Below are 15536 nucleotides of genomic sequence, written 5' to 3'. Positions count from 1 at the left end.
CTCTAATATACTCATCCTTTGATAATTTATCTAATCTAATGAAAATACATACAACCAGCAGTATCTCCGCATAAAAGTAGTACCTATGTTCGTATTTATTTCACTGTAGATGATGGCGGGAGAATCTACAACAGGCGACAGAAGCGCTTTAAGGGTATATTTCAAGAAAGAGACGGACAACATACAGTTGTATTGTAAATTATGAAGATACCAAAGATGCGAGAGAAGGACGACTGCTAAGTGTTAAGTTTAAAGAACGCAGTGGATTGTTTTAACGACAACTAAGTAGTCATGTCATATATAGTGTTATATTTTTTTACGGAAAAATTAAACATAAAGGTAAACTTGATTATTGAATTTTTCTTGATTTACATAAAATATTGAAAGTTTAATTAATCTGCGTTTTAAACGGCTCTACTTTTTCTGGTTTAAAAAAAAACAAACATACACTTAATGGTCGAGATCGTACAAGATTTCCACGTACAACTTCTTGAAAAGTATTATAAAATATGTTTAAAAACGATGTTATGTTTTGTTCGTAAGCACTAAGCACCGTTCCACTATGTTGCGCGTGCGCCGTACCTCCTGTTACCTGGTACGGACAGCTCCACTCCCCTCCCTCACCTCTACCGCGTCTTTCGAATTTTCAACAAATGACAATCGTGGCCAGATTACTAACAACTGTCTAAATTTTGTGAAGGCTACAACTAACGTTGCCAAAACATTGTTTAAACTAATTAAAGCAAATCAAATTCGAATAAAAATGCAAACTAATAGTTTTTGGTTCTAAAAAAAGTTAGAAGCACAAGATTTAAAAAAAATTAATTAAACATTAAAAAGCAATGTTTTCTACATTTACTTATACAATACTATTAAACATTCATTTTTTACGTCCTGAATTAAAATATTATTTTAAGGAGCATTGTATAGCTGGAAATTCTAAGGAACTTCAACAAGGCAAATCTTTATTCAAAGTTTCACTAAAATTACTGGGTAAGGATATCCTATATAATATATGTATACATACTAAAGTCAGCCAGCGATACTGCAAGCGTTCAAAGAAATTTTTAAAATACTATAGATAACTTTTGAGCAGTATTGAGCTAGTGGCTCCAACGTGCGACTTTCATCCCTGAGGTCGTAAGTTCGATCCCCGGCTGTGCACCAATGGATTTTCTTTCTATGTGCTCATTTAACACTCGCTCGAACGATGAAGGAAAACATCGTGAGGAAACCGGCTTGCCATAGACCCAAAAAGTGGACAGCGTGCGTCAGGCACAGAAGGCGGATCACCTACTTGCCTATTAGATTAACAAATGATCATGAAATAGATACAGAAATCTGAGGTCCAGACCTAAAAGGGTTGTAGTGCTATTGATTATTATTTTTAATTAATAGATAACTTTAGGTTACCATATTTTAGATAAGGTCTGTGTAAGGTACTCTGAATCAATATATTTCACACTAGTAGACCTTGGTAAAAATACCGCAAGGAGATCGTCCGGCTTAAAATAAAAAGTTCATTTGTCATAATATATTTCATTTTATACACCAAAGCACATATATGTGCAAATCATATTACATACGTACTTTCTGTTTTAGTGTGAAAATTATTTTTCTCCTAAAATATCATCATTACGAAGGAGCTATTAATTGGTTTAATAATAATTCATATTTAAATGTTATTTTAATTACTACCTCTTAATTTAAAGTCTATGACTAAACAGTTAGTTACAACCACGTCATTTCACCTAAAACATAATTTGTTGGTAATTACCAATTCCAATTAGAATATGAAATTATGGTAACAGTCATTTATTGAGTTTTTAAATACTATTCATAGGAAATAAGATTTAAGATTTTTTAAGATGTTTTGAAATGTATTAGGTTTTTAATTTAATCTTAATTGTAACACAGACTTATTAAGAGATTTAATAAAATAAACAAAGTAAGTGGTATATTTAGATATAAAGATTGTATTTTTCTAGCATATTCTAGAGACAAGAAGATAACTGGTTCATTTGTTTTGGAAATTTAAAAACTGTACATTTACATATTAGACTTGGTTTTCATGGTGTAAATAATAACCAATAGTAATAGTAATGTTGTAGATTTCAAACATTCAAGGTCACACGTTGAATGGCATTCCTTAGAGGAAAGTATTATTTTTAACCCACGTACAATTTTATTTCTGCTAAAACATGCAACGTAACAGTTTTTAAATCTGACAATTTTTTATCTATTTTATCAAATTTTTATGATTAATACTTTTAAATCGATTATTGTAGCCGGCTCTTATTACCATAGATCATGACACGGGCTTTTAAATTATTCTATTAAAGTCAATTGTGTGTTGTGGGTGCTGTAGTACGGTTGAGAAACACACTGCTGCTTAGTGAAAAGTGCAAGTGAAAATTGTTTAAAAAAGTAAGCTTATATTTTATACACAATAGCAAAGCATTATCATAATTGTGAAGTATTTTCTATATATTTACTATTGTGTCATGCTATAATCATAGCCGTGTAGATCTGTTAGAAATGTTTTTAATTCTATGTAATATTGCGTGTCACAAAAGTTGTATGTACTCTATACAATGCAGTATATTGATATGGGTTTAGGCTTAATTTAACTGTGAAACTTATTAAAATCTGAAGTTGGAATTCCATTAGTAAGTAGACGTAAACACGAGCATCCGATTTCATAAAGATAGAGTATTTAAATAACAGTCGTACCTAAATGCCGACTGAGTATCGAAATTGTACGCGTACAATACTAAACGTACTTCGTACGTACTTCCTTCGATTATGGAAGGTTTGTTTTTACAAATTACACATTGTATTTAATAATTTATGACATTAAAAAAATATCCACCATTTCTGCATCTCATTATTAGCTTTAGACATGTGTGATCTATATCACACATAGAATTATAGATAATTCATTTAGAAATATGTACAGGATCTCACATAGTTAAGTTATAATACTCTATAACATAATAAATTTCATCAGCTTTATTAACGCATTTCAAACTAATAAATCGTTTTCAGTGGCAATATCACGGCTGGCTGGTTGGTGGCGACATTCCCTCAAAACAAGACCGGTGTTGACCAACACAATTGTCTATGCCAGCTTCTATACAGCTGCAGAATTGTCTCAGCAGACATTTAATAAGATTTATGCAGTAAGAAATTTATTCCTTTTAATTAAATCGATTGAGTGATTTGTATTATACAAACAAATAAATAACGTGACGCAATTTTAAAGATATACATATTTAAAAAAAAACTGTTAAAACGTTATATTTATATCTATGTGGCTATTTAAAAATAAATTTTGTCCAAGTAATATAAAATAATAAAAATTATCTGGCAGCGGTGGGATTCGAACCCACGCCTCCGAAGAGACTGGTGCCTTAAACCAGCGCCTTAGACCGCTCGGCCACGCTACCCATGACAGCTTGTCCCATATTTTCTTCCTGTTTCTGGAGCTAATCTATTATGTGAGGTAGTCTGGTTGTATTTTTAAACTGTATAAAATTAGCACATAAATGAGCCATCATAGTATCGGGTTTGACTAGATTAACAATTATTACGTTAAGATTTTGTCACTGAATGGAAATATAGTTTCGAATAAAATATAAAATAGCTTCGAAGCGGCTGATTTAAATGTTAAGATCAGTTTGAAGATGAAGTATACCTGGGTTATAGATTATATATATTTCTATACGTTTAGATCTAAAGATGTTGACGTTATAAAAATACCCACGTTTAAAAGGTTTATCTTTCTTACAGCCTGAGAAGCCCGAATTGGATTTAAAAAGTGCCGGTCGAATCGCTGCAGTGGGCAGCACTTTATACGCGCCAACATTATATTTCTGGTTAGTAATAAAAAAAAGAAAAGATATTCTAAGTGTTGGTGAATTTAAGAAGATCGGTAGGTAAAATAGTTGTGGCGCGTGTCTTTCATATAAAGAACAATAATTAAAAATACAAAACTAAAATAAATCAAAAAAAATTGTTCTCCGAGTGTACCTTTAACGCTGGCTGCATGTACTCGCTGTAATGCGATACTTGTTCGTTAAAAAAAATGTACATCGCGAATTGTGAGTGAGACCTAAGCAATGGACGGCATAATTTATGGATTGTTTGATGCATGATGCAAAATGAAAAGGTGGTTCGTTGTTTATTATACGTGTTGTAAAAATCAGTCTCCGCCCTTAGCTTTTAAACTTTTTAATCATATTAAGATAATGACATAGACAATATGTCGAAGGCAACGAACTGAACTCTGACAGTACTTGGCTCTGGATGCAATACGTGTTAGTGACTAGTGACACAAGATACGAAGTATAGCAGTGTATATTTCGTATCTTGTGACTTGCAAACATTGCAATTAATGGTAATAGGAACGGTGAAACTATTAGGAAAGTAGGATAGGAAATCTAGTTCAAGTGTCGGATAGTACTTATTTGTATATATTTGCATGCGTAAACATAAGTTCCGTTTCATTGGATACACCGACGCAACTGTCGAAAGTTTTCTAATTTCCTATGCTCAGTGCACTGCATTTCCATATTACGCTGACGATTTGTTAGACTATTCAAATCCAATAAGTTGTGTAATTTGTGCACTGAAAAGTAGAAAATTTATTAATATTAAAGTAGGTAAATAAATGGTTATTCGACAACTAAATCAAGCACATATACTGATGTTCACATCTCTAGTTAATGAATATTGATTACGGAAGATATCTCGTTCCGTGTAATTGATTTGCGCTCTACAGAAAACCACATTTAAATAATAATAAATAGATACATTGCTTGTAAACATAAACAATTCCTCTTGGAACTTACGTAGAAATATATGCGTAAGTCATTACGTCACGGATCCTCATAAAAGTAAAAACAAATGCAGTCTTTCTTATATTGTTTTTCTTTGCAATAGGCACATAAATAGACACTGAACCTGAAAGACATAAACTGAAGACATAAATCCTTCAGATCTAGATGATAGATGGGGAATTATACGATCTATTACGGTCCCCTCTAGTTAATGGTTTTATTTACAGGTACAAATTCCTAGACCGGAAGTTTGTAGGGACTTCGATGAGAGCTGTTCTTACCAAAGTAGCTTCTGATCAGTTTCTTATGACTCCAGTATTGCTGGCTGGTTTTTATATTTGTAAGTAACAGACAAATAACTATTCACAATATTTGCATTAGCCTAATTTATTTTAAGATACGTAGTCAGTACTGACATACAGAGACAAATGAAATTCAAACAACTGAACAGAATGATTCGTTGATAAAGTAAAATAAAAGATTAAATTATCTTTTACTTACTCCCAATGTTTTTATTGATGAGAGGTCATTTCAAATATTCATTACAAATACATGCAAGTAGTATAAAAGAGCTGTTATATCGATCTTTGATATTTGAGTTATACTGAACATCCAGAACTGTTCTACGCCTGTAGTTTGTACAGGCGATCTTTGTTTTAGTTTGTTGGTTCGAGGCTTAATATAAATTGTATAGAATCGTAAGTTATTTAAGAAAAAAAAATATTCATTTATAAAGTACGGCCTCCTAAAATCCCCCTAAATAAATGTACTCCTAAAGAGATCCCTGGATATATATTGGGTACATAGTAAGAAAATCAATTAAGGTCGCATACTTAGGCCAATACTTTTAAACTAGCCTTTATCCTCTTAATATTAACCTAAAATAATTTGTACAACATATGCGAGACCAACCAAAATACATACCAAAAGCTGCCTGCTAAAGTATTGTGTGTCTTATTGCAGTGCTTGGATTTCTCGAAGGTAAAGAAGACGTGCTAGAAGAATTGAAACAGAAATATTGGAAGACATTTATAGCGAATCAAGCGTTCTGGATTCCGGGACAGATAATTAATTTCGCATTTGTACCTCCAAATCTGCGAGTAGTTTATGTTGCCTCTGCCTCATTTCTTTGGATAAATATATTGTGTTTCATCAAAAGACAGAAAGTGGATGTGAAGGAAACGTGAAAGTTCAAATATTGTTGTTCGATAACTAATGTTTTTATCGTTTGCCTATATAGTTATAATTTATAAATATGTTCAATAAACTAATAAATTATTTCAAAACGTTTATATATTTATAAGCTGGGTGTTATACATACATCATTTCAAGTCAAAAGTGTAGTGTATATTGTTTTTCTTTAAAGTTAACTACGATTACTACTGTAACTATTGTGTGTGTAGATTGAAGATTTTTTGTGCACAAAACCAAAAATACACAATGCTTGCTTTAGATTTAGACTTCTATTACTTGATTAATAATAACAATAAAACCCTTTTTCTAATCTAAATTTCTAATCATTACAAAAGTAGAATATGTTATATACATTATTTTTCTTGTTATCCATATATACTTCTTCCTTCATTACCTGATTATTCTAACCAAAGCAACGATTCGAAGTGCAAAAGGGGCATTATTTCATAATACATTACAGACATATCCACTTCCTACTAATTAGATCACAACGAAGACTCAGAAATTGTTATGGTTTCTCTTAGACGACTTCACTTCTTGGGTTATTTCACCTAGTTAATATTGTGGCTTGTGCGAGAAAAAATGGAAAATTATTTAAGCGATTTGGAAAAGGGAGTAGCTTTTCCAGACAATATTGCTAGTGATTTAGTTGATCGAGTATCTGATCGAATAGGATATATAGTTCATAATATAAGCTGTGTACTAGCTGTTGTAATGTCGCTTTTACTTGGATTTGAAGTAAGTCAGTTGAAGGTTTTATTTATTTTCAGTTCATTTATCTATCTATATGTTTGAATTATCTTTTTTTTATCTTAAAAGTAGTATGGTTTATTTCTTAACAATTACTAGTTTAATTTATTTACTATTATGCATTTATTATATACGGGTAAGATACAAGCTAAGCATGATACCGCTGGGTTATAGTTTGAATACCTAGGCAACACTGAAAATGTTTAGAAAATAAAAATAACGTCTTAATGTAGAAAGTTGCCAATACTTTTATTGTTTTTCTAAGTAAACTCGGCCTCGGGTAATTGAGAAAAACAGTGGGCCCATTCTTCCTGAGGGGTCTCTTTTATGGCATTTTCGTACGCTTTCACCGCATCTTCAGGGCTCGTAAAGCGAAGACCTCGAATTTTATCTTTAGTTCTTGGGAATAAATGAAATTCGCAGTGCTCCAGGTCAGGATATGTATGGTGGATGACTCATTATCTTGACACCTGCCATAGTCAAATACACAACAGTCCGTTTTGCGGAGTGCACTGAAGCATTGTCGTGGTGAAGGAGGATCCTGCATCGAAGGCGCTGCTGTCGAATTTTTTCCAAGACAACAGGCAAACAGCGGTTGACATACCAGTCTGCAGAAACTGTCCTTCCGTCTTTTAGCCCACTGTCGTGAAATGACCTTTCCGACCAAAGAATGAGGCAATCATTTTTATGCCTTGATTTTTCTTCCTTTCTTTACTGTAGTAAGGAAATACCCACTGAGCTGATTGTCTTTTTGTTTCGGGTACGTAGCAATATGTCTAGCTTTCATCAGCTATGACGATGTCAAATACAGCATTTGAGTCACCGCCGTTGTACTGATCTAACATTTGGCGACATCAGTCCATGCGAAGGCGTTTCTGGTCGCCGGTTAAAGTATTGGGAAACCATCGGTAAATGACGCATAAATTTTGTCTAATTTTTTTTGAACTTGACTCATACCAATGCCTAGGCTTGCCTGTATCTACTGATAGGTCACTCAATCTTATCTTCCTCTATCATGCGTCGCACAGCACTGATGTTATCTTCAGTAGTCGCTGTTAAAGGACGTCCCTCACGCGGATCAATATTGAGATTGCTACGTCCACGCTTAAACTCGTTAAACCAATTGTAAATAGTGGCACGAGATGGGACTTCAATAAGAAATGATTATCGCAGCCTATCATAGCTTTGTTGTTGAGTAAGCCCACAACGAAAGTCATAATAAATCATTGAACGAAAATTTTCTCGTGTTAGGTTCATTTTTATTTGCGGCCAATTTTCATTAGCAATGTTTCTAACTGGCCAGTTCTAAACATGTTCAGTATTAACCACGTATTAGATCCTTATCCTATGAAATTGGCGTTTGAATTTATATCAGTAGTATGTACCATTATATATACCATGGAGTTCCTAATAAAGACGAGATATTTCTGGTGGCCAGTTAGAAAACACACCAATTTGATATGTAAGGATCTAATATTATGTTACATTTTCCTATAACTTCCTTCCTTCCTTCCTTCGAACTTACAATCTTCACTCTAAAGCTCTTATTAAACCTCTGTGATTCCAACAAAGAGATAGAGTACCGTAATTACTATTTTAATTTTATTTTTTTATTTCAGTACGATAAAGTTTGGAATAAAGTTAAATTAAAAATAGACGATAAGGAAATATTAAGAATATCGGTTTTAGTCGTTTTATTTTTTCTTCTACCAGCGCTTTTAATATTTATTATGATGAGTTTGATTTATAAGAACTTATGTTCTATAATTATTAAAGGAAAAGATGAGCATTTTGTATCATTTCTTGAAAGTTTTGACGTGTTCTGGAGTTTAGATGATGCTAACAAAAACATCATTGAGGTTCTTGGTTTTATAGAAGCAGATTCTCCAGAGGCATTAATTTTGAACATAAGAGAAATACTCAATCATTTAGCAGGCAATGCAGCAGTAGAAAAGATATTTTTTAGACGTCTTGAACAGTTTGGGTTCTACTACTGGCACAGACCCGACACTGTTGATGTTTCACAATATGTAAAAATACTTAAGATATCCAATACAAACGGGCTTAGTAAAAGCGAACTAGAAACCATCATGTCTCAATTATCTGAAGATGCCTTGCCATACGATGGTGAAGGTCTCTTTGAAATACTGATAACCGATATTCCAATAACAGAAGAAGCATTTTTAAATAACTACGCGATAATGTTTAGGATACATCATTCAGTTGGCGATGGCATCGCTTTGATAGACTTTTTATGTAAAATATTGGCCGATGAAAGTGACATCAATGTATTTAAGCCTCCAGAAGTTTGCAACCTGATAGAAGAGAATTTGGCAAAAGATTTTGTTGATTTGTTGAGCAAACTTAAGGAAATAATCATGTGCATAGTACACGGAATAATACGAAAACCTGACCTTAATTCATTGCATGGACCGAAACTTGAGGGCAAAAAACATTTTAAGTGGATTGATACCAATTATAAACTACTGGAGATGATTAAGGAAATAAAAGAAGCCCAGAGGGGTTTAAACTTCACAGATATATTAGCAACTGCATTATCCTCTGGATTACGAGATTATTTTACTCAGGTTGGCTGATCTTTAATTGAAGTTACTTATTTTAATATTGAGTTGAAAGTTAATTGAAAATTAAAAATGGTTTTTTGCTTTGTCAACAGACTATGCTTTACTTGCCGGATGACGTAGCAGTAATAATTCCTATTAGATTGAGTAAATCTGATACTATATTGGAGAACAATTTTACAGTTTCCATACTGCCACTACCATTGACAGGTGATTTAAACACCATTTACCAAAGTTGTAATACGCTGCGCAAGAGTCTGGATCCTTTAGTAAGTAAAATAGATTTCAATATATATATATATTGTGAAATATATATTTTTTTAATTATATGAATCTTTAATTGGGTTTATTGATTTCCAATTGATAATGGTATCCTTTCTGTTGTACTCGTATTGCCGTCTGTGATCAATACGCTTAGGAAACAAAATAAACGCAATAAACAAACTAACACTAAACACAAAACAAGTTTCAAGTGTCGTAACTCATTCTGCGTCTACCCTATGTAGCATTTTTTGTATTTTCCTTGTGTCCTCAGAATTTGTTTGATTTTAGACGAATCATTATCTTCTAAAACTGTGTAACATTTTCCCAAAATGTATTTTGGAACCAGTTTTCAACAGTAACCAGGCGACAATGGTTTTTAGTAACATTCCTGGTCCAAAAAGCTTAAGCATATGTGGCTGCGCAATACAATCAATGGTATTCTTTGTACCAAATAAGGGAACCACCGGTTTGTGAGCTTTATAACTAATACTAATACTTTTTTACAATTTATTTTGTCTCAAATAATGATACATTTTCTATATGTATATTCGTTGTTTAAAGCCAAGCAAATCAAACCTTTAATTAATAATGTAGCTAATCTCTAAAACTACTGATCGGATTCAAATAAGTCTAACATGATCGATGCGAATGTAACAACCTCGTAACGTTGATCAGAACTTAGCTTAACAAGGTAACAACATAAAGCCGAATTTCACGCGAACGACTTCGGGGCCGACTAGTTTGATGTTAATATGCGCTATTTGTTTGTCTCTATATTCATAGAACTATGATGTAAAATACAGAAAGAGAAAGAAATAAATTTTTGTTACGTGTTTTAGGTGTGGGAGTAACTGCACTCTGTTATGGCGGCGTTCTTAGACTTGCCATCATGCACTTCTGTCAAATCCTAAAGATTTGTCCATTATAACAAATGGGATGGTGCAAAAAATTGAAGCATTACACAAAGACTACGTAACGACATAATTATATAGCCACCATTTTACTATGCAATGGCTTCTCAGTAAAAGGTGAATTTTAACAGATACATATTTTGTTAATTGTATTCCTGTAACTTATATATGTCGAAGAAATATATGATCACTTCATCGATATGGACATCGTTATTGGCAGGCTTAGTGGGCGTAAATGTTGGTAAAGTGCGAACACAAAAGACACGAATAATTATCGTCAAATGAATCAATCTAAATTAAATAATGTACATTTAATTTATATTGATTCCTTTTAATAGTAACAATACAAATCGAATTATGATTCTTAAAATTAATGGAAGGAATCTCAATGATTAACCAAAGTAACAATAATAATTAAAGGTCAATTGACTCGTTCAGATAGGTTCCTGATAATGGAAGCATTTCCTGACATATAACTTTTTAAAGTTTTGATAAAGCATTTTACTTCCAGATATGGAGAAAGCCAGAAATACAACGGTGTCATACCATCCAATGTTAAGCTTTTACAATAAAATTACCCTGAAATATTTATATTTATATATTATTTAAGCCACATTTCACTATGTTCGAAATATTTAATAAAAACCAAAACAATTTTAATTTAGAAATGGTGCTAATGTTATAATATACTTATTTAATAAAGAGTAATTTATTAATTTTGTATTAATTGCTGGTTCTAGCAAATTTCGTGAAAATAAAAAAAATCGTAACGTATTTATTGTCCTCCGTAAACTCAATGGGAAAAGATAATGCTTAGCTTTACAGTTAAACCTACTTAATTTTTGGGGATGTACTAAAGCAGATAGAATGTGATATAAAATATCCACATGCACATGCAGACAGAATGATTGTAATATTTTTGTTGATTTGGTTGTGCACTTCTCGCTTCCCTTAGTATTTCCTTTTTTTTTTAGTTTTTTTCCTACTACCGTTTGTCTGGAAGAGATCGATCGGTTATATTGACTAAAATCAAAGGTCCCAGCTGAATTCTATTGTATTAGGTTGTTAATAAAAATGTTACGATTATCGGTTTTTACGACCAAATATAAGTAGTCCCTACGATGTAAATACAAAATAAATAGTGTAAATAACATTTTCAAAATTTCATAGTTCGTATCCAACTCATTAAATCTTTAATAGGTATCGGAGTTTGTAGTGTTTAGACATAATCAATATCGTGTTACTTGCTACTGAGATGGTGATACATATAAATCTATAAACAAGTTCTCTAATTAGGGTGAAGGGAGAAGGGGAGGATGGAGGGTCAGGCGATACCATAGTAGAGTCGTTAAGTTACTTGTTTAAAAATATTATTTCGACTGATATTATTTATTTATCTTAGTAAATAAAAAGTAACAACGGTAATGTTTATAAACTTTAAAAAGGCAAAAGCTTTCACGTATTCAATTTTCTATTAGGTATAGTAATTGTTGTTAAATAAATGTCATACTAAGTAAATATGTTATAAAAGAACCAAATTGCCAATTGAAACATATAGAGCTATTAACCACAGAGAAAAAATACAAAATAACTATTAAAATAGTAATACTAAATCTACAATAATTCGTTCATAAATTGTCTTTTATTGCATTTTTATGCAAATCATAGATTACGAAAATTACACTGTAAGGAGGAACGTGTACAAGAAAAGAGTAAACTATGATATTTCATTTCATTCATCAACTCTTAAAATATTTTTTATATTTAACATATGGAGAAGAAATGGTGTTCATATACGCAAACGTTATTTTTAATGATGCGTCATTTTCACGTTACGTTACGTAACTACACGTTTTCAAATGAAGAAACTCAGATCATTTTTGAGCTACAAACACTGTCGCATCTGTTTCATGCGTAAAAATTTCGAAACTTAACTGCTGTAGTTATCATGGCGACGCGACGGTTAGGCCCGTGAAAAATGTACCCTTAATGTAATTTAGCGATGTATGTTATAATCTAGCGCTTTACACGCATAAATAATTGAGATATATTTTTATTACCATAATGTACAAATATAACTTTTTACATATCTAATAAAAACTTAAAAAACAAATAAGAATAGCTATTAAAGAGAACTCTCTTTTAACGATATTTTCTTAGATTCTTATTTTGATACAGCTTATGCCATGTACGAGAGTTACGACTTGAATATATCATTAAGACCAATACAGTGGCGTAGCTAGGTAACCAAGGGCCCTAGGACAAATTAAAAAATGGGGCCCACTGCTATGTAAACTGATTAGGTTTTATTAATTAAAAATATGAAATATACAAATACTTTAAAAATGTTAAGGTACTTTGTGGCTCCTGGGTAATTGGGGTGCTTTAAATAATAGAGGATTTTTGGTTTACTCTATATTAACCACTCGCGTATATCAATAGAATGTGAGCGAAATAATGAAGTGCTAATTGCTATGTATGCAATTTAACAGTCAAAGAGAGTGCCTACGTCTAGCTATACTCTCGGGGTGTAACTCCGACGATTTAGGAAATCGTATAATGTACGTGTAATCGTGTGTGTAATAAGTGATCAAAATGTACAGACATGGCATGTACATGCACTGCAGTGCAGGTAATAAAAATATTAGATTATGGCCGAGTAGGTAACGAAATCTATAGATCTGACACGATTTATTGACTTAACAGACCCCAATATTAGTGGTAAAATCAAATAAAATTGAACCACTATATTAAGAAGTACAAAAAAGTCTATTCACTTTAGCTTACTTACTCCTGACTCAGCATTAATATTTTAACCGTTCTCGAAAAAAAATTTCAACTCGAATCAAAATAAAACGCTCATCGATGAATAATAAAACGCACATATTTCTATCCGTCAAATTGACAACACTGCCAAGCTACAGAAAGAATTTAGGGGAATTCCCTAACCATAACTTTTGAATTTCTCTCAACTGAGATGTCATGAATAAAGTGAGGTTGCAACCTATCATATTTATTTTGGAAATGGGAGGAATTTAGAAAAGTTCAGTTCGATCGAGATTTCTGGTATGGATTCGTGGACCCCCTGAGCTTGAGGGCCCCGGGGCACTGCCCCACCTAGCCCCTAGGTGGCTACGCCACTGATCACATATTATTCGAGAATAAAGCCGGTCATAACGTAACTCGAGTGTTTACAATCGTCTCGAACTCCCGTCCTTATATGGCAACCCTGCCAGTTTTGGATCAATAGCGTAGCTTTACGTATTATATATTTTTACTAATATTATAAATGGCAAAATTAGTTTATTTAATTTTTTGGTAATTATATTTATTTTACACGTAGTAATTAAAATATTATATCAAACTTTGGCTTAAAGAAGCCCGTCTTAGTGGTGAAACTAACGTATGGCCGAAATTCTCGTGACATGAGACGAACACTACGGTGTTTTGCTGAACAAAAATAATGTAAGCGCCAATTGCTTTTTATTTAAATAACTCGTAATATATATCCAAAATTTACTAAAATCGCTCGTAACAACTCTAGAGCAAACTAATGTGATACTAGGTTTGGATTCATAATACTCGCCACGATTAAATAAAAACAAAATTAGACAAAATTTAGTTGTCTTTTTTATCAAAGCATTTTATATTATATTGTGTTTTTTATTTAGAGTGCACCATTTAAATTATAATGAAAGATCAATATATTTTATTGTTTTTAATTATATATAAACAGTTAAGCAGTATAACTAAATAAATAAATATATATTTTTTAATTATAAATTGATTGATACACTTTTAATTTCAGAAATATAGCTATTGATCTATTATATAAAGAGTTAGACTAAGACATCTGTGGTCGAACGCATGTCGCAACTTTTATACTAATTATTATCTGTGCTTTACTCTATGGAATTTTCTACAAGCATCTTTGATTTTTTTTATCTTCTATTGAATTATTTGCGGGTTGGTCGAGAGTGCATGGAATTTTAATGAAATAGTGATTAATGATTATAGACTTTTAGTTTAGTCAATTTTATTTAACATCTATCTAGTGCAAAAAGCTTTAAATCTATTCTTACTCAATTCCATAATGGCCAATGAAGTAGCAGTTCCTCCTCCTGTTTTATGGGCACAGCGCAAGGAAGACGTTTTTCTCACATTTAGTGTTGAATCCAAAGATCCAAACATCAAAATAGAAAAGGAATCGGTATACTTTAAAGGGGTAAGTGCTCAAGACAATAAAAATTACGAAGTAACTATACCTTTGTACGATGCCGTTGTCCCAGAGGTTAGTGCTTTTGTGAATAAAGGCCGGTGCATAGAAATGATTTTACGCAAAGAGAAAAAGGAGGCAACTTACTGGCCTTCTTTGACAAAGGATAAGAAGAAGCCTCATTATCTTAAGATAGATTTTAATAAATGGAAAGATGAAGATGATGAGAATGAAGAAGGTGTTGGTGGTAGTGGTAGTGGTGGCGGCGGCGGCCAAGATTTTGATTTCGAATCAATGATTCGTTCTATGGGCGGTGGCGGCGGTGATAAGCTTGAAAAACCCTCCTTTGATGATTTAGAAAGTGATTCAGATGATGAAAATCTGCCAGATTTGGAGTAAGAAAGAGCATTGGTAGTGCTTACATTACATTATGTATCTTAAGGTTTTTACAGTTATAATAAATTTTTTATGGTAAAACAATGGTTTTATTTTATAGAAGCCAAATAATTGTTTTGAATTTTGCAATGTACAACTAATAGTATGTAAACCATGACTATAATTTTTAGGTTAGGCTGTATGGTTAAGTATTTACATAATTTTGATATAATCAAATGCTGTATCCATAAACTATGATATTATTAGCCTTTACATTTAATATTAAGTATGCTTAACCTTAAAAAGTTGGAGCTCTAGTACCTTTCAAATTAATTATTAGACTAGGAACATATAAATATTACTATGTACTGTATACTATTAGGTATTTGACAGAAGTACCCAA

General features: G+C 32.2%; 2 protein-coding genes, 1 non-coding gene and 1 pseudogene across 5 annotated transcripts; 3 read left to right on the top strand and 1 right to left on the bottom strand.

Annotated features, from left to right (window-relative positions):
* The first annotated feature begins 276 nt into the window (after positions 1–276).
* Positions 277–6202, top strand: LOC123709021 (mpv17-like protein). Of its 3 annotated transcripts, XM_045660097.1 has the most exons (6): positions 277–339; positions 918–993; positions 3049–3182; positions 3793–3878; positions 5069–5181; positions 5805–6202. In XM_045660097.1, the coding sequence occupies exons 1-6, from the start codon at positions 292–294 to the stop codon at positions 6026–6028; spliced, it is 681 nt and encodes a 226-aa protein (XP_045516053.1). In that variant the 5' UTR covers positions 277–291; the 3' UTR covers positions 6029–6202. The 3 variants fall into 3 exon arrangements, with proteins under 3 accessions (XP_045516053.1, XP_045516054.1, XP_045516055.1); XM_045660098.1 differs by lacking the exons at positions 277–339; positions 918–993 and adding an exon at positions 2355–2427; XM_045660099.1 differs by lacking the exons at positions 277–339; positions 918–993 and adding an exon at positions 2631–2669.
* Trnal-aag lies at positions 3368–3449 on the bottom strand. The gene has a single exon. It is a non-coding gene; the product is annotated as a tRNA-Leu (tRNA).
* Positions 6203–6564: 362 nt separating the features above from the next.
* Positions 6565–11210, top strand: LOC123709020 (annotated as a pseudogene).
* A 3263-nt stretch (positions 11211–14473) lies between these two features.
* On the top strand, positions 14474–15232 carry LOC123708322 (co-chaperone protein daf-41). The gene has a single exon (XM_045658990.1). It carries the CDS (start codon positions 14636–14638, stop codon positions 15155–15157), a length of 522 nt encoding a protein of 173 aa, XP_045514946.1. The 5' UTR covers positions 14474–14635; the 3' UTR covers positions 15158–15232.
* Positions 15233–15536: the final 304 nt, after the last annotated feature.

The sequence above is a fragment of the Pieris brassicae genome, chromosome 4 (assembly GCF_905147105.1).
Source record: "Pieris brassicae chromosome 4, ilPieBrab1.1, whole genome shotgun sequence".
NCBI lineage: Eukaryota > Metazoa > Arthropoda > Insecta > Lepidoptera > Pieridae > Pieris > Pieris brassicae.
Note: the sequence above shows the minus strand (reverse complement) of the source record. Positions and strands in the feature narration are given on the sequence as shown.